The sequence below is a fragment of the Sturnus vulgaris genome, chromosome 8 (assembly GCF_052056855.1).
Source record: "Sturnus vulgaris isolate bStuVul1 chromosome 8, bStuVul1.hap1, whole genome shotgun sequence".
Classification (NCBI taxonomy): Eukaryota; Metazoa; Chordata; class Aves; order Passeriformes; family Sturnidae; genus Sturnus; species Sturnus vulgaris.
In genome coordinates, this window is record NC_142250.1 from 13,694,400 (window position 1) to 13,713,652 (window position 19,253).

Consider the following 19,253-nt stretch of genomic DNA (forward strand, 5'->3'; position numbering starts at 1 on the left):
CTACCTTCATCTCTGCGAGGTACTGCATCCCCCGGGAGATCTGCCATGCAAACGAGATCAGGTCTCCCATGGTTAAGGCTCTCTCATCAGGGTTATCCAGGTAACTGGAGTTCCTGTTGCCATCACTGCCCATGTAGCTCGGGCCCACCTTCCGGCTTTCCCTGAGGAAACTGCGCAAGGAGCCGTACTTGGCGTATTCCACAATTAAATACAGTGGGCCTGGAATAAACAAACACACAGCTCAGTGAACAATTCATACATAACCATTGCAGGGGCTTTCTTCAAACAAGTCTCTTCTTACCAGCACATTGTTTTGAACAGTCAGAGGCTCCAGACACCTCTGCCCTTTATGTAAAAAGCACTGAGTCAGCCATGAAATAAGACTATTTTTAGCTTTTAGATCCTCTATGCAAAGAGAATGAGTTTCAGGCTAAATCAAAGCAGAATGCTGGCTCTTGCCTATAATCCCTTATCTAGATAATCTGAGATCAAAAAAAACAGACAATCTTCATACAAATTTGATCTGTGAAACAGCCTAACTTAGAGAAACTTTAAAATAAAAATAATCTTCTTGTGACACTGAGCTCAAATCATCTGCTAATTCCAGCACTGTGTTTAAGGTGCCTTTCGAGAGCACTTAGAAACATTCTGGCATTACAATCCATTAATTTCTCCTCCCCATTACCTCCATGAATAATACCTACTCTTAGTGTTGTAATGCTAAATACATTTGTCTGCTGTATCAAAGCCCTCCTACCTCATACCCTAATGAATTAACTTGTTATTTATTAAAAGCCTGTGACTCAGAAACATTTCACTTCCTTTGGGATGAAAAACACATTGTACTGAAGAGGAAAAAAAACTAACCCGCCCCACTGGTTCATTACCTTACTAAGACTCAGAGATGACTCACTCCTGAATTACATTCTCTGTCTACAACTAAAAGTGACAACTGCAACAGAACTGGGTGGGCAAAGAAGGCAGAACAAGGTGAGCAAAGAGGTTGCAGAATCCATGCTGCGATTTGAGGGTGCACAACTTCAGATGCAAAACGATGATGAATACTACCCCACTTAAAATGAGCAATTCCTATGCACAACAAAATTTGCTTCATTGGCAATTTATAATACATGTGTCTGCAGATTTTTCCCCTTGAAATATACTTGTTGATGATTGTGGCTTTTAGAAACCATTTCATAACCACAAGGAGACAATAGTTTTATGACAGTGGAGGAAAACACTGAGTATCAACCTAACTATCCAGTTTTATTTGCCTATATATGGCTGTAGTTGTCCATTTACATTGTCTTAGTATAAATAATAACAATCATAATGAAAACTCAAACTTGAAATATAACTCATATTTGAAAACACTGGTTATTAACCTAATATAAAAATACATATTGATTGAAAGAGAATTTGTAGGAGACTTGTTAATTTAAAATAGCTTCAGAATCAAAATGTGCATTGAGGAAAACTCCAGGAAGTTAGTTACACCAAATTAGTATTTCCCTTTCCTTTCAGATACTTTTTTTTTTAGTTTAGCCCTCTTCTTTCAGCCAACAGCAAATTTAAAAGATGCTCAGCAATTATTAAGCAGTTGTTGAAATCCATCAATGAACTGTATTTTATTTTCTTTCTGGATGGTTTCATCTTAGTAACAAGCTTTTAGTATTTACCATCTTGACTGCAGGCTCCATAAAGTTTGATGACATGAGGATGGTTGACTTGTTTCAGAAGGTTGAACTCTGACAGGAGATCTCGCAGCTCACTCTGGGAAGCATTTTCTGCAGAAATGACCAAATACACAGTGTTGGTTAGGAAAGCATCACTCAAGAGTGCTCTACACTCTGAAATGTGAGATCTACCATCTCTCCTGGAGTTAGCAAGAGGGTGGAAAACTCCATGCTTCCCCATAGGAGAGAAATTTTCCCATCTCCAGTGTCCTGCAGTTATTCACATCAGAACCAAGTGAATGTGACTGCTGCTGCTCTGGCTTGGTACCAGCCCTCCCTAAGCATTGCTCTGCCCTGATACAAATGACTGCAGAACAAGGAGGTCAGGCAAGAATCAGAAGCAGAGACTGTGATGTCTTAGAGATGCCATGAAATTATTACAAACCTTTTCTAGTTTTCTAAAGCAACTTCTTAGGGTGAATCAGTGCAATAAAAGCTTCAGAAGCACATGAAAGCCATGATCTCATGTTGATCCAACAAAAAATCTCACTCACTCCTTCTCCAAAATACATTTTCCAACACAGTAAAAATCCACTAATCTACTGGCTTACTCTTGTAGCCCACATCCAGATTTAGAGCTCAGAAGCCAAATGTACAGTTCAGACTGATTTTACCAGGGGACATGTATGCAGACCACTGGTGCCAGAGAGAATCACGTGGCCCCCACAGGCTTTCTTAGCCTTTCAAGTGTTTTCCCTTTTTGCAGAATTCTTCAGACTGACAAGCTTCCTCTTTGAGTGCACCGGGGCTTGAAGGAGATCCCTAGTCATAAAGACACCAAAGGTCAGAGATAACCCTTCATCTTCCTCATCTTAATCTCTCTGACACACAGAACCAGCCTGGATAGTTCCTCCAGTGTCATTACAGGGCATTGACAAGGATGTGTTCATCCTGATTTAAGGGTAGTAAAAAAAACAAGTTTGGCTTCTGCTCTTTGGTACTGTACCCCGTGTTTTTTTCATAAAGGCTGTGAGCACCAAAGGATTTATTTGCCAATTCACATGCGACCAGTTTGCCCTTCTTATAAAAACAGTTATTGTGTTCTACTGCTACGTTTGTATCAGAACTCTCTTTGTATCTGCCTTATGTTATCTTGAAGTCTGAATCTGCACTCAGAGTAGAGAATCTTCTACTGCAGGAAGCATAATATCAGTTGGCCTCTCACTACTGATAAAGACTACAAAAAATTATGTAAAGCAAAAATTAAGATGTCAACTTAATGCCTGTAAGAAAAGTTCTATTTTTTAGCTCTGGAGCTGTGTGATGTGAACAAACAGAATAAAGCAAAGTTCCCCATGTACCATGCCTGTTCTTCTGCCAAAAAAACTAACTACAAATGGAGACATTTAGCTCTAAAGCTATAAGTCATTTGTTTTAATAAACTATGAATACTTGGTATTTATGTACTGGTTGGTGTTTCTCCCTTTGATTTTACTGTAATGAGGGCATTCGTATCAGGCAGGAGGTCAAATTTCATTTGTATGAGAAAATTGGCAATAAAGGGCTGAAAAAAAGTTATCCACCTGTTCCTTTAAACTTTCATCCATAGCTCCAAGACTATTTTGGCTCAGCTAATTGCTCCCTGTTCCCTCCACAGTACTTAATGGCAAGTTGTCACAGTAGGGAGAGCCCTGCCCTGATCTGCTCCTAAGCAGATTGTGCCCATCTACCCAGCTCGGGCAGCAGGAGATCTCTTTCATGCAGTAAGAGGCAATGCCACACCGTGTGCCTTTTAAAGATCAGCCACTGTGTAACAGTCCCAAACACTTGGACAAATCATCTGCTCTGCATCTGGTACAGGGAAAGCATGGGTGGTGTTGGCCTGATCCAAAATAACTGTTCTTTGTCCTCCTGGCAGCACTGCAAAGGCCACTGAAGCTAATGCACCAATCCTTATGCTTCAACTGCCATGTGTGAACAGCAAAGTTAAGCCAATAAAAGCACATAAATATTTGCAGAATGACAAATGCTCTCCACAATCAAGACGGAAAATGGAATTTCAGGTGACTATCTGCAATTTAATTTACATTACAGAGGGATTCATTAGAGCCTGAAGAATTACTGTAAATGTCAGATCAATTTATTTCAGTAAGGTGCTTAAAATAAAAGTTTACTCCTTCGCATTGTTAATTCTGTCAATTTTTTCCTTGAGAGGGAAGACTGAATGTCAAACCATCTGCAAGTAAAAGCAACATTTTTACCATTATGTCTTGAAATCTGAATTCAGTCACACATTGATGAAAATGTGCTAGAAAAAGCAGTGTCACTAAGTGTACAAATAAACATGAGATGAAATAGTGACTACTGTATTGACAATGTAATACAATACAGGCCATTACTTGAGTATTACAAGTAATAGTTAATTAATCTCTGCTTCTGAAAAATCTTAGTTCTTAGACTTCCTCCTGCAATGAAGGCAAGCACTGCATAATGCATTTACTTCTTAGGTCAAGTGGTGGGATATACAGCATCTTTCCTCTCCAGGAGCAGCAAATGTGCTTTGAATGTAACAGAAATGGTAATAAGAGTATAACATTTTCCTGTAACGACATGCTTTTACTTATAAGCAGCAATGAATGGTTCAGTGCAAGGTCTCATACTGTCATCTTAACATTATCCAGGCATACAGGTTTAAAGTCTTAGGGAAAACTGAAGACAGCAGGAGACAGCACTGGGTTATTCAAGCCATTTTGACAGAGCTCCTAGTGATTGGAAAGCAAATCAGAAAGTATAAAACTAGACAGAATTCTCAATCAGGAGAGTAAGTTCACAGGTCTGTTCCGTCTCTTCACATGATTATAACATGATTTATTTAAAAAGCTTTGTCCAAGAAAACTGGAGAGATGAAAAGAATCAGAAACCTTTAACAAACCCTTGCAACATTTCCATCAATGCCAAACAAAATTGAATACATTTGCTATGTTGAGACAGAGGCTCCTTGCACATCATGATTTAGAATTACTTACTTGGATCAATGTGATGCTAACTGCTAAATTCACAAATCTGCAGATTGTGACTGTCAGAATATATCAGAATGCTGGAAGGAAGAGAGGCTGTGACACTGCTGGGTTTTTAGCTGACCTGCTTTCAAACTAGCCCCTCTAAAAATCCATTCAGAGGTTACCACAGATAGTTTGTAGATCATTTCAAGGCCTGATGGGAAGGTACCTTTTAACATTTTCACTGCCACAGTGGTATAGCCAGCCCTCCCCTTGAGTCGGAACGCTGTCGCCTTGACAACCTTTCCGAATTCTCCTTCTCCGAGAGTCTTGCCCAGAACTAGGTTCTTCCGAGGGAATTCCCACTTTGGATCTTCCTGCAGGAGAGAAAAGAAACCCTGTAAGATCAAGTAAGGAAAGGAGTGACTATTCCTCCTATTCAGTATACAGTGTTTGGTTGCTCTTTTTATCAGTATCAGTGCATTCTTAAAAAAGCTTCTGGAGATGGAGGAATTTTGAAAATGTATTTTCCCTTACCTGAAAACAACTCCTTCAAAACAGGCTGTACATGTGGTCTATGGATAATGGATTATATTTACAGGTTTGGGAAACTGGGTACAAATGAAAAATGAAGTAAAACATCATAAATGCTTGCTTTCAGAATAACTACGAATATGTGACTTTCACGGGAAAGCACAACAGTTCTACTTGCAGAACAAGGCTTTCTCTTAAGGACTGATCAGAGGGAGAATTGATCCTCTTAGAAAATTACTGCTAATAAGCCTCAAGGTTGCAAAATGATGACATATGTACAAACCAGTTACGAAACTAACTCAAACGGAGCACAAGGTCTATGAAGACCTCACTACCTAACACTGAAATGGATTTGATGTTGCCATATAAAGTGGCAGTGTTTCTTTACACCGTTGGTTCATTAAATGCCCCATCTGACAGGAATCCTGGGCAGTGTGTCATTCAAAGCAGGAAAAAAGATTAAAGGTATGACAGCATGACTGGGCAAAAGTCCTTAAATGTGGGTAAAACTCTCCCACCAGCTGAGACCTACCATCTGTGTATCAGAAATCAGGAAGAGATCTCAGGAGAGATTTTTTTGTAATGTTTCAAGCTTAGCCTTGTTCTAAGTGTGGACACACACATTCAGAGAGCGAGGAAATTACAGCTTAGAAATTCTTTTCAGGCCTGGATTTCTCCTGACTCTCAGGTCCATTCCCAGGCTGACAAGCTGACTACAGCTCCAGTTAGGGAGGCAGTCTCCCAGGGTGATAACATGGTGAAAAACAGAGTGGAATTCATAATAAAGATTAACACCTCGTGTCTTTCATGTGGGATACATCCTGAGGTACTGTCCCAAGGATGTTTTTCCCAATTGTCCAATTAACTACTGTCCTGTCCTAACTACACGTAACACACTTTAAATACAGGTTGTCCATACAATAAAGTTGGCCTTTTTTCCCCAAAAGAAGTCTGGGCGTGCTGCTGTCCTTTCTCTCTCTTTGCAGTGCAGTAACCACATTCTAGTACTTTGGCACATCACAGAGAGTACAAACCTGCTGATCATTAGTACTTAACTGGACAATGTTAAAAGCAAAACCACAGCACTGTCACAAGCAGTTACAGTAACAAAAATCATCGGCTTAAATTAGACCTAAAGTGTTACAGTGCATCACAGCACAACAAAAGAGGAAGAACATACCGGCCTTATAGAGCAAATTAAAATGTTTATCCAACTACTCAAGAAGTATCTTCAGTGCAGCTGACTCCCAATGCTGTCATTTGAAGGTTTGGCTGTTTCCATTCCTGTAACATCGTCTGCACGCATAACCAAGGCTGACATCGAAACAGAGCATGCAAACCGGCACCAGGCTTACCGGTATTTTGAAGGTGTCCACGGACACCTGGTTCTCCATGGAGTCCAGGGAAGGCCGGCGGACGTTGCTGGAGGAGTAGCTGATGGGGTAGGGCTGCGCCGGGCGCCGGAACGTCATCTCGGCAGAGGCGATGGGCGCCTTCGGGGAGCTCTTGTGGTACCGGTGGATGCAGTAGTAAGAAACCAGCACGGAGATGACAAAGCACAGCACCACGGCCCCCGTGATCACTGTCTTGCACAAGTCATCGCACAGTTGCTCTGTGGACCAACAAGAGCGTCTTAGAACTTTCCTTGTGGTCTCTTACTTCTGCATAATAATTCAGTTCTAAAGATGAAAACTATTTCATGCTCTGTTTATTATTAGCCGAAATAAAAACAATTTAAAATAACCATTATCTGTTTCAAACAACTGCACGAAGCTTTTCTGTTTAAACAAAGGTCAAGGAAAAAAGTAATGCACTCCTCCTGCTAACACCACGGGTGATGGTTATCTCTGACATTTTGAAGTTGAGATTTTCCAGAAATTATCAGGAAGCTGGAATTACTTGAAAGTAATAAAAATCATTATTCTAATACTCCAAGCTGCCTCTGCAAATATCAGGTAAGTCTCACTGAAATGCAAATGCTGCTGGAAATCAAACCGAGTTGTTTCTCAAGTAGTAATGAATAAAAAAGAATCCTTAGCCAAGGCTATAAATAACCCACTCTGGAAATGTTCAGGCTCCATAGTGGATGTCAAGGTGCCAGTTCCTCACTAGTTTTGTATTAGCAGTCTCTGACCAAAGCTATGGCTTATTAACATGGCCACAAGTGTAGACTGTTCTGTATGTATCCATAACATGTACAGAGAAAAATATTACCATGAGAACAGCAGATAGACTTACCTTTGATATCATCTTTCTCACAGTAACAGTTCTGTCTTGGGAAGCAGTAACAAATCCCATGTCCTGACTTAATTCCAAGATTTCCAATGCCCTTCCCATGGCCACCAATAATGTTTCCACCTAATCAAATACAGACAACAGCTTAAGATTCTTACATGTAGATAAAGGAAAAAAAAAAGGCTCAGTTTTCCATGGGTTTACCCCAGTATGAATCTGAAATATGACCGTAGAGCACACTGCAGGCACAATTACAGGGACTCCTGAGGGAGATGGAAGACTAAATTCAGAAATTTCTGAGGCCTTGAAATGAGGGGACCTTGCACTGTTTAGACATTAGTCCTCATTAGCAGTTATTGAGTTCTGTTCCTGCTTCTGATGCCAATTTCCCCTTACCTTGGAAAAGTCAGCCTACTGTTCTGGTATCATTTGTTCCACTGTCAAATGGAGATTACAACACTTAACCACCTCTATAAAATGCCACGTGACAGTCTAGTCAAAACACTAAGAGTAAAGTGTCAAGTGCAAGTGATAAAAAAATGAATCTCACTATCTAAATGCATCTAAAAATGCATTATTTAATATAAGAAAAAGAAGAGCAGAAACTCATACTCTTGATTTCAAGTAGTTCTTCATGCAGAGTAACAGCAACTGCATTTCCAAGTAAGTATTTTTTTCTGTATATTTTATAAAAATGACCAATAGTGACATTTTTATCTCTCAACTGCCTTAATCACAAACAGCATTTTACAGACAGCTCAGGTGGTTAATTTGGGAAGAGAGTGCCGAGTCACTGCCCTCTGAGCTGACACTTAAAAGTATAGGTGTTCCCAAAAACACCTCATTATCTTCCCTGTCTCCCCCCAGACAATTTCCTCCATCATGAAGAAGTGATGAAATAAAGTTTCCATTTGCCACAGAAAATCCTCTGTATTTATCTGTATCTGCCTATGTTTGAAGACCTGGGAGAAGAGGGAAGCAGGGAATGAGGCAGTCCTACCTAACCTCTTCTTGAGCAGTTGCTTACCACATGAGAATCTCTTGCTCAGAATGCAATTAGGTTGCCTCTATTTGATAGGCACAGCCATAGCAGGAGCTGCTTCAGCTGAGTGCCCTTGAATGGAATATTCATAGTGCTGCTGTGAGAAAGCAATTTTGGGACTCAAGGACATAGCCATCATAATGACAAATGAATTACAAAAATAAGTATTTTCACAACTGTCTGTACTTAAAAGAATGTCCTTGATCCTAGTATCTTGGCCTATTTACTGTTTGCCATTCCCAAAGAAATGCCCCCTGCCAGTAAAAGCTGATAAAATGGCACTCCTGCAGCTCTGAGCTCCCAGAACACACTCATTTTTTTGTCTGCAAGTATACTGCTTTTGGGCACCAGCCCAGGTTCTCAATTTTGTCAAGTCATGTACACAATTATTCAACTCAGGTGTTAAAAGGGCATGCATAACATCCTGAAAACTTGTCTTACTTGCCTGCTTATTATCCAGTAAGACAACATTTCTTTCAGGCTTCTGTTGAGCAAAACGTTTGATGCTGCATATGTAGTACATATTTTAGCAATGGAGCCCCTGGCACAAACATTTCCACTTTCAAAATGACAAATTATGCAATTATTGTCAATAAAGAATTCTTTTCAGATGATTAGAGAAGTTACTTGCATTTCCTTCAAGCATTTCTGCCACTTAAGGGATTGTTTTTATGCACTCTGATGAAATAATTATCTGATAACACCAATTTACAATACACAATGCATTCTTGCATATAAGAAATACTAAGAAGCCTCTTTAGTAATTAATTTTAAAGAAGAACAATAAGTCCCAACCCGTAAGAAAATGCTAGTTTCTCTAAGACGCCATTTTAATATCTAAACTTGGAGTTCATGATGTCAGAGTCAGAAGAAGTACTGAAGAAACATGTATGTCTTTATTCCTGACTGTCAGATAAAAAGATCCACCTAAAAACTACCATCTCAGAGAAGATGGAAATTGCTCAAGGGAATTACATTGTTTTTTCTACCCTGTATATCTTCAGGGTGAGTTGTAAACTTGCAGGTATTCACAGGTATATGAGTGGAGTGTAGAAATACATGTTCTAGTAAAAAGGACCAACACAAATGCATTTTTAATTCTTCCTTCATAAATTCTGCTCATATGAGTCTCTGCCTGGATCTTCATATAGGTAAGGCATTGGATCATCCTGATGGCCACTTGTCAAAAAAGGGCAGGTACATTTCCCCAGATGATCTTTTGTAAACACATTTATTTTAAATGGAATTTTTTTTCTTCTCTACTTTTTTACCCAGGAGTTCAAACAGGCAGAGTTCCTATCATACAGTACTTGGGTCAGGAAGTGGGGCATTAACATGCCTAGAACCTGTACCTCTTCAGCAAGTACCTCCACTGAAACACACCACCTGGGAATTAACAGGGAGCAGAATGGGAATTACTGAGAAAACATCCCTCCATCAGTCAGCCAATGGGTGTCACCTGCCTGGCCCAAAAAATGTCAAGATTAATCCCCATAACCTTATGATTCAAATGCAGGTGAGACAATGCAGATATGTTGAGCCTGTAAAGGTATTTGCACTTGGGAAAGGGACATTTGAGAAGTGATCAGAGGTGAAACAGAAAAGCCCATCCTAAAATATTCCCTACTTGTGCAGTCTTGGGGGCACACAGCCGGGTCTCTGCCCTCCACCACATCACAGATGCCATCTGGACAGGTCTTGATGCTCGGGGTGCACGTGGAATAGTTTGTGGTGATCCCTGTAAACAGAAACAGCTGCACTAATACCACGAGGAAGGAAAGTTCCTTGCATCTTCTCAGGGCACACTAACACTCCAAAGCACAGGTTATGGTGCCTTTTAAAATGAACATCTATGACTACAAACACCTGCTAAAGTAACAGGCAAGACAACAGATAGAGGCAACTGGAAGAAGCAATTCTTTGCTATCTTTTCTGCTTTTGACAGCCCACTGGTCATGTCACCTGCAGTTACTGTGAACACTGCTTGAAAAAGAGCTGGCTGACCACTCTTGAGACTGAAGAGCAACTTTCACAACTGAGGACTTCTCTACACAATTTCACCCACTTGAATCCAAGGGTTACAAGTGGTGGTAGAGAATGTATGACACTTATGCAGTTTGAAGGGATCAAGCACCGACACAGAATCATTGTTCTGGAAGAGCTGAGTGCTGTCAAATCTGTGCTACAGACCACAGAAAGAGACTCTGCTTTGTGCTCACTGTCTGCTGGGTGCACCTGCTCCAGTCACATGCTGCAAGCTCACTTCACTACCTGCTGCTGTATGTATCATGTTCAGCATCACCAGGGACAAGATGAAGAACAGCCCTTCCAACTTCACCTCATTTTCCTTTTAAGTGCATACTTCATATGGGTATTAGGATTTTTTTTTTTTTTTAGCCCCAGCTTCTCTGTAGTTTACCATACCATGATTCCAGCCAGAATAAATCAGTTTGGAAGTCAAATGCACAATTACAACAAACAGAAGTTTGACTTCACACAACATAAACATACCTTTCCCACTCCCCTGTCTCCACTGGCATCTTCCTGTCAGCACTCCCAGGCCACCACACTCTTCACATTCAGCACGGTGCTTACTTATAGCACAAGAGTCAGGGCAGTCCTCTTCTTTTTTTAAAACTGTTGGAAAAAATTCAGGACAAGGAAATGAACACACAAGCAGGTCAGTTCAAAACAGGAAAAATTCGTTTTTAGGGATAGATAGGAAGGAAAGAAAGATAAAGAAAGCAGTGAAAGACTGAAAACTGATTGGCCTAATTATCAGTAAACTTCGAGAATAATTAAAGAAAAGCCCAGGTGGTCCTTTTCTGTGAAATAAAAGATAAACAGCAAGATCATGAAGGCATGGTTATGTCTGCTTGACAGCACAACTGTCATTGCCTAGAACTATAGATATGTGCAAACATACTGATAACAGAAGAATGGAGAGCATAAATACTTATAGCTTCATACAGAATGTCTAATTAGGGGAAAAATACTTAGTTCTTGGGCTAACACAGTAGTAACCCAAGGAGCACCAGCTAGAAATGTATGTTTTCAGATAATATGAGGCTTATACAAAAAGAAAAGTCCACTGCATGCTTTTGTTTCTTTTTGTTCAACCATTTGCTCTCAGCATAGGAGTTCTGATCTGATAAAATGTAACAGAGGTGTTTATCAGGTACCATTGTACGGTTTTGCCTAAAATGCAATATAGTTTGTAGAGAAATGAGTATGTTTCCAGTGAAATCCTCCTCTGTTAGTGTCACAGGATATTTCTAACTTCCTTCCCCATAAGGGTGGGTCATCACACTGCCCTTATGAACTTGAATTCAGTGTGATTGCTACATGAATACTAAGAAAACTATTTAAAAATTTGTAGATAGAAGGGAAGAGAAAAATCAGTGAACGAACAGACCATATAGTTCTTTCTTCAAATAGACAGATATACACACACACATACGTATAGACACCTTTTCTTCTTCCAAAGGAATATGTGAAATAAAAAATAAAGGTCACACACATACACACACACACAAAAGATTCTTCTAAAACAAAGGTCATCATGAACATTATGAATTGCATATAATATCCCACCTTTCTGTGCATTAGTTCTTCAAACAAATAGCTACTACAAGAAGGCACAAATCAAAACTCAAAATCCAAACTCTGTGATCCATATCTTGTAGCTGAGACTCACTTTCATTGTTAATGCCATCAATTTAGAGATCACCCTGCTAATGCATCACCTCATAGTGGTAACGCTTGTTACTAAAGAAATAAACAAATAAATAGTTCTGACTGGGTTACTTACGAGTCCCTTCCAGGACTACAGTGAGGAGGGTTTTGGTGTGTTTCCTGCTCTGCCTGTCTGTAGCTTGAACAGTGTACTGTATTTCCTTGCATTCAGGTCTGTGCAGAGCAGAGGAATCGTTCACATACAGGCTCCCGTATTTGTCTTCTCGGCCCTGCAGGATGCTGACGGGATAGCAGCTCGCATTGGGGGACAGCAGCTTGTAGGTGATGTTCACACCACGGAATTTCATGCAGTTTTCAATGCAGATCTTTCCTATCTAGGCTCAAACACCAACAAACAAATCACAGAGAGGAACAAAACTCTACACAAAAAAAATATTTAATGCTTCTAAAAAATATCTGAAATAAAATGGAGCATACTATACCTTGCCAAATTCAGTGTTTATAGGTTTGTTATTTTCCTACAAATGCCGTATGCAAACGTTTTAAATGCAATTTATTCTCAGTAAAAATGAGACATAAAACATTACTGTCTAGCAGTGGAAATGCAAAAAAAGCCTTGACACAGACTCAGTGGTATTTGGTGCCTATTGCTGGTGGTCAACAGTGTGCAGTGAGAACAAGACTTCGTGATTTGGGAAATTCTGAGTTCAATCTCTGCTCTGTCCCAGGCTGACCATTGAAAAAAACTTTTGTTGTCTTTTAGAAATCAAAGAGCTCAGCATGAACAAAGCTGAGACGCTCTCCAAACAACACAGAAATTGCTATTACATAATTTTTATAATATTACAGTCAAAAAGTTGCTGGCCAGAAGAGCTCTCTGAAAGCCTTAAAAGGAATAAGAACCTCATTGTTTCCCATCGGCAATTTTAAAACATTTTAATCTAAAAATGAAAATATGTTGGTTTGCCATATTTGAACTTCTGTGTGCCAGAGTATCTAGGCTAGAACACTCCTCAGTCTAAAACACATCATCTAAGAAGCACAGGAATGTAAAGCCCCATCTCCTGTCCAGCTCTTATAGGAACTGATCCAAAGCTCACTTTGCTTTTTCCATTTACAAGAGTGGGATTTCCATCAGGCCCAGAGGCATTGGCTTTCTTTGCAGGGAAAACCACAATGTGAAGGGTGGGGTGTTATTGAAAGGAACTTGGTGATGGATTATTTTCAAATGCTGCAGTTAAGAAATGTTTTCAAGAACCACCACTGCTGGTAAAAGCATATCTGTACATCTTGGTTTCAGCATTTTCACTAAAGAATGTTATAAAACAAAGAAGTTTTTGTGTACTAAGACCTCTTCCCATGAACCTGGACTATTTTAAGTCAGTGAGGAAATCTTTGCAGTTCTAGAAGCATGTTTTGTTATAGGATAATCCCACTTCATCTAACTTATTCTCATTCACATCACTGATGGCTCATTTGGCACCATTCCTGTTGGGATTTTAGGTGGCAGAATAGCATAGAAAGACTACTAAAGTCATCAGAAGCAAGGGCATTTCTTTCTGGCTGTCTCCTCTCCACAACATGCTGGGACTGGCAGGAAGCAGAAGAAGAGAAGATTTCCAGTGTTCATAAACTCTGTCTAGACACAAGGTCTAGACATGTCCCTTCCAGAAGCACATCACCACAGCTTTGGTGCTGCAGCACAAGCGGCAGTGCTCTGCAACTGCTGGGATGGTGCTGCTTCCAGGCAGGGGAGAGCACAGTGAAGATCCACGGCATTAACCTCTAACTACATCAAACTGCCCCTTCTGCCTGCTCTGTCATAACTGCTCTTTCCAGGCACCTTTTTGATCTCAGCAATTTCCTTCCATGGGGTTGGAGAAGACTCCATAAATTCAGGGTGCCTGAAGGGCAGGGTATCCTTAGATTGTCCCGGCACATTGGCCAGTTTTGCTTTCTCTCTAATTTGAGAAGATATAAAGGCCTCCCTCAAGAAATTTCTATGGGAAAGACAAGACTTTCTCTTTCTGCCTGATTCCACTAAGGAAAGCCCAACCTTGAAACTGTGCTCTGCTCCACAAGTTCTGGAGCCAGCTCAGCTCTCAGGTGCAGCAGAGCACAACTCCAGGGGAAAAAGGTAAAGGCAGCTACCCCCCTCTTCTTGTGAAGGTGAAAAATCAAGTGATCAGGGTAAAGGGGAGTCAGGTTTAACATCAGCTTACAGGGAAGGAACCTACAAATTTGCAAGACTCTCAACAGTTAACACAGAAATACCATCATTAGAAATAAGAACAGAAAAATCCATCTTTCAAGTTCCAGTGTTTAATAACGCCTGGATAATGATACTGTTCCTCTTCACTGAATTCCAGGAACATTTGGACATATAACCTCTCTAAAAATCTCAGCCAATATTATTCATCATTTGTCTCAGTAAATGTCAATAGAGCTTTAAGTCCTTTGATAAGTTAAATGCCACTGGGCAAGCCTGCACCGTCAGGCCGTGCTCCTGTTATTCAATTCATTTAGCTGCTCAAACAGACAAATGGCATCAGCCCAGCAGTTAATAATTTCTTCACGCTCCTGTGTTTTCCTTAGGGCAAGAGACAGTTCAGCCTTCATATTGATTTGGCCCAGTACTTTCCCTGACTACTCTGGCACATCAAGGCTAATTATGCAGCCAACTTTAATAATGTGAAGTGCTGAGGACTAAGCTGCTTACACTGACTTGTGCTCCAAGCTGAGCACACTGTAAATTCAAACCCAGTTACAGAAGTAAGTGGATGACACTTTAACTAACTGAGAACACCATCTCCAGAGCCAGGATGAGTTTTGCACTTCACTGCTCAAGAATCAGAACAAAATCTCTTTGTGAATTTGTGTTTAGGCAGCACAAAGAAAAAGATCTGTTCCCAGAGACTTGGAGCTCTTGCCAGGAACAGTTTTCCCTGCTGCTACTGCCACCCAGTGAAACTGCACAATTAGTGGGAAATGCAACTGTTTTCAAAGATCCTAAAACTCCTTTTCAGATGTTTGACTCTCATGACAATATTCAACACCAGCAGCTTTAAAAGTCAACTGGCCTTTTTGGTTTTGCACCCTGAAACTAAAAAAATTCCCAGATTTTAAAACTAAAGCGTTCAAGCAATCTAGGGTATGCAGAGATAACCATGGTCATCCAAATTTAATCTGGAACTCATTCATTCATACTAATATTGTATACATTTGTTTCAATTATCAAACATTTGTTTCAATTACAGTCACGTCGTGACACAGATACACGAGTTCTAGATGCAAAGGTTAGACTACGAGTATCTTACATACCTGTGCTATTATTCCTTTTTAGGGGGAAACCCAGGTTTTACCCTATCCCCAGGCAACAGGTGAGGGTAAAGTTTGCACAGTCTGGTGCTACAAAGCCTCAAACCTAACATCAAAAATAATTTGATCTGCACAAAAAGAAAAGATTATCCTCTGAAGTTTCTAACAGTTTCTACAAACTGAAAAACTGTAGCTACAAGGCATCATTAAATGTCATAAAGGAGCAGCTTTTGTGGCTGAGGCTGCAACGCATTTGGTACCTTTTTCTTATTTAGGATATTCAGTGCAGACTATGGACAAAATGTCCCTTGTCAGAGCAGCAGAATTTTTATTGTTCACTTACAGCCTGTTCTGTACCCTGAAGAGCTATAAAGCTGCAATGCATTTCATCAGATTAGATGTAAGAACATTCATTATATCTAACTTCTCTTTTTCTTTCTTTTTAAAATCAGCCAGAGGCTTAAAGATTAATAGAACTTAATTCTTCCTTAAAATTCTTCTAATGAATTGATTTTCTCTGCAATTGGGATGTACATATTTTAATCTCAGTCCTCCTCTCTGATACAATAGTTACAAGGCATGCTTTCCAGCAGCTCTCCCAAAAGGGTTCATCACCAATGTTTTTAATATTCACTTTCGTAATATTAATTATATTGAACTAGTTCCTTATTACTGTACATGTTCCATTGGAATTATATTTTAATTTTCACCTGATTAATGTCAACCTGTTAGAAAGTGTCTCTGGAAGCATTATTAATGGCAATGGTGGTGATTAAGCTAAAACAAGGGTTAAATTAGGAAACACATTAATTACTAACTAGCCATTACCTACAGAAAAACCATTAATATACCGAGACTGCAATAGCTGGACAAATTCCTTTTTTTTGCCCTTGACATTGTTGCAGTTATTCATACCTAAGCCACTCATGACTGCAAGTCCTCCTATCCAGAACACATTTTTTCTCTCCATTAGTACTGCCATGTGTGGCCCCTCCTCTGTTATTACGTGGTGGGAGAGGTAGTGCCCAGCCTAGCTGCTACCTCCTACATCCAGCAACAACCACACTTTTTTCAGTGATTCTGCTTAAAGCAATTAAAACCAGTGAGGACTGTAACACATCTGGCCCAGTGACCCAGCTCTTAAGCTCCACCAGACAGGGGATGTATAATGAACAATGTTCTTACTTGTGCAAAGCGTTCAGCATTTCTGTTCACTGTGAACTGGTAAGTTATGTTTGAAAACTGAATGCTGACAGGGAGGATGGAGACATTGAAATGAAGCATCACCGATCTTTCTGGGCCATGAAATTCTGTGTCATTCACCAAAACATCCAGCTGGAAGGAACGATGCTCTGTGACTGAAATGCTTTTATTCAGTACCAGTTCTGTGAAGGAAAAGATTAGTCTATTAGCAATCCATATTATCTGCAAATGTATCTTTTAATACTGCAAGCCCAACAAAAACAGATGTACCAAATTTAATTATACACATCCAAGTTTCCTAACAGGAAATAGAAAGCAAGTTAAATATGAAGTATTTTCTTATGGAGTTATGCTCTCTGGCATTCAAGATGTTTGGGAGGCCTTCTTCCCTTCTACCTACCAAGCTGAGAATCCTACAACCAAAACCTCTTGCCTATCAGTTTATACATCATCATCCCATACACCCCCTATCTCAGATATGTCGCAGATACTTTCAGTACATATTTAAAATTCAGAGTTTTCTTTATTTGAAATTTCTCAGCTTTCCTTGGTTCAATAGTTAGAAAATGCTCAGAAAAATTCTAGAGCTTATTGGTCAACTACTAACAAGCAACTTGTCCTTTATTTGAAGAAAGAGTCCTTACTGTACTCGTGCCGAGTTCCCCTCACTTGGCTGCCATTTGGGCTGAAGTGGATTTCATCAAAGATGTGCTCTACACGAAATGTTTCACTTATCCAGGGATCGTCAGTGATGATGGTTCCTGTGTATTTCTTTCTGCTGCTTTCAAGGGGATAAATAGGTGTGGTGTCTGCATCGTACACAGTCAGCGTGGAAAGAACAGTGCCCTGGTAGGAAACAACAAATGGCACTGCTGAAGGACCTGAAGCTTTCTTCTTCTGATAACTGCTTTGGAAATTGAAATACAGATCAAACAAGACCTCACAGCTTTCACTGAAACCCAGGCAAATATATTCACAGGTGTCTTGTCAAGACTTGTTCCAGTCAAGAGATGGCAGCAAACTCCTAAAATCAGTCTTTTCCCTTCCAGACAAAAATATGATCAAAATGTACTTTGAAGGAAAAACTGACCACCAAAAAATCTTGGTTTGATGAAACAGAAGCTCTCTCGTGAAACACACATCATTTATGCCCCCCCCAAAAAACGTCTTCTCTATACTATTGACTTATTATGGGTCATTGCTCCCATAGAAGAGCCCACATGTATACTGCTCTACTGAAGCAAGGGGGGTGTGTGCAGGGGGGCACCAAAGACACTCAGGGATTCAGACCTCTACAAAGATCAGCTTAACACGGTAAGGGAAAAATGGGAGGACACCATTGAAACAAGGTCCTGGAGCTTGCCATTAACAGCCTGGAAACTTCACAGGTGCAGGGTTTGTCTGTAGAAGTCAACCACTACTTCTACAGCTTCCTAGTAAATGTTCTGAACATAGTCCTCATACATTACACAGATTTGCATGTATGGGACAGATACACACACACTTGCTCTAACAACACAATTTTAATACTCTGGATGAAGTAACCCTGTAACAAACAGAGCAAACTCAGTATGGAGAGATTCAGAGCAATCCTGACCACGGACTCATCAACTGTCCATCCCAACCTTGGGAACTGCTCAAATTTTTTCACAGTCTTTAATCACCAACTCGAACTCCTCTTTCTTTGGGATCTAAGTAAGACATAACTTGGGGCAGAGGAATCTGACAAACAGCATTTTATAATCACAGATCTGCAGAGTGTGGTGTGGTGATGGGCTTGCTGCCAAGATCCATTACCCAGGCAGAACATGGTGCTTCCCAGGAGTCCTGCCTCCCACTGCTGAGCTCATACTTGAGGGACTAGGTAAAGGAGAACATTACCAACATTACCTCTTTCCTGTTGAACTCCACGACAGCATCTGCAGTATCAGTGCCATTGGGAAGGAAGGGAGGAGAGTCATCTTCATCTAACACGTTCACCAGGAAAGGCACCTCCACCTGCATTTCCCGGAATCCCTCCCTGACCGTGCACTTGGCAATGAGCTCGTATCTCTCCCTCTCCTCCCGATCCAGGCGCTGTGTCACCCGCACGGCCGTGGAGTTCTCGTTGTACCGAAAGGGAACACCTTCAGCTGCAAAACAGCCACAACACACAGGCACAATCACTTCCCACTACAGGGCTCTGATGGCTGTAACACTCGTCTGCAGCTCAGTAAATCCATTTGGACATCATGACTGCACAACAGAATACAGACTTAGAAGTGAAACAGAAGGAATTTGTGTGGTTATACTAGGGTAGGGAGAAAGCATGAATATATGGGAACATTCTAGAGTTCAGAAGCAGCACAATTTAAAGCTCAGGATATTCTGAGTCTACTTTTAGGAGATATAAAATTCTAAAACTGATCTATTCTGTAGGGAAGGGGATAGTCCTCCTTCCCATTTCTCCTGTATATCTCAAAGACAAAATCTTCAGACTCAGCTTAGGTGTGCAAAGGAATTTCCTTTATAGAATCAAATCTAGAGGATCTTCTACAAAAGCGATCTGTT

At 40.4% G+C, this 19,253-nt stretch overlaps 1 protein-coding gene across 5 annotated transcripts in view; it reads right to left on the reverse strand.

The window, feature by feature from the left end:
• The window catches only part of RET (ret proto-oncogene), a 78,668-nt gene that overhangs the window by 16,207 nt on the left and 43,208 nt on the right, over positions 1-19,253 (reverse strand). For all 5 annotated transcript variants that reach the window (XR_015805121.1, XR_015805120.1, XM_088168889.1 and 2 more), the window contains exons 4-14: positions 18,594-18,835; positions 17,348-17,549; positions 16,686-16,885; positions 12,298-12,556; positions 10,998-11,123; positions 10,114-10,224; positions 7,448-7,567; positions 6,565-6,821; positions 4,905-5,052; positions 1,680-1,787; positions 5-219 (exon numbers count right to left, since the gene is read on the reverse strand). Coding sequence is in view for 3 of the 5 variants with exons in the window: in XM_088168889.1 (XP_088025015.1) it covers positions 5-219; positions 1,680-1,787; positions 4,905-5,052; positions 6,565-6,821; positions 7,448-7,567; positions 10,114-10,224; positions 10,998-11,123; positions 12,298-12,556; positions 16,686-16,885; positions 17,348-17,549; positions 18,594-18,835 (1,988 nt within the window). In the remaining 2 variants the exon portion in view is untranslated. The remainder of the gene's footprint in view (positions 1-4; positions 220-1,679; positions 1,788-4,904; positions 5,053-6,564; positions 6,822-7,447; positions 7,568-10,113; positions 10,225-10,997; positions 11,124-12,297; positions 12,557-16,685; positions 16,886-17,347; positions 17,550-18,593; positions 18,836-19,253) is intronic.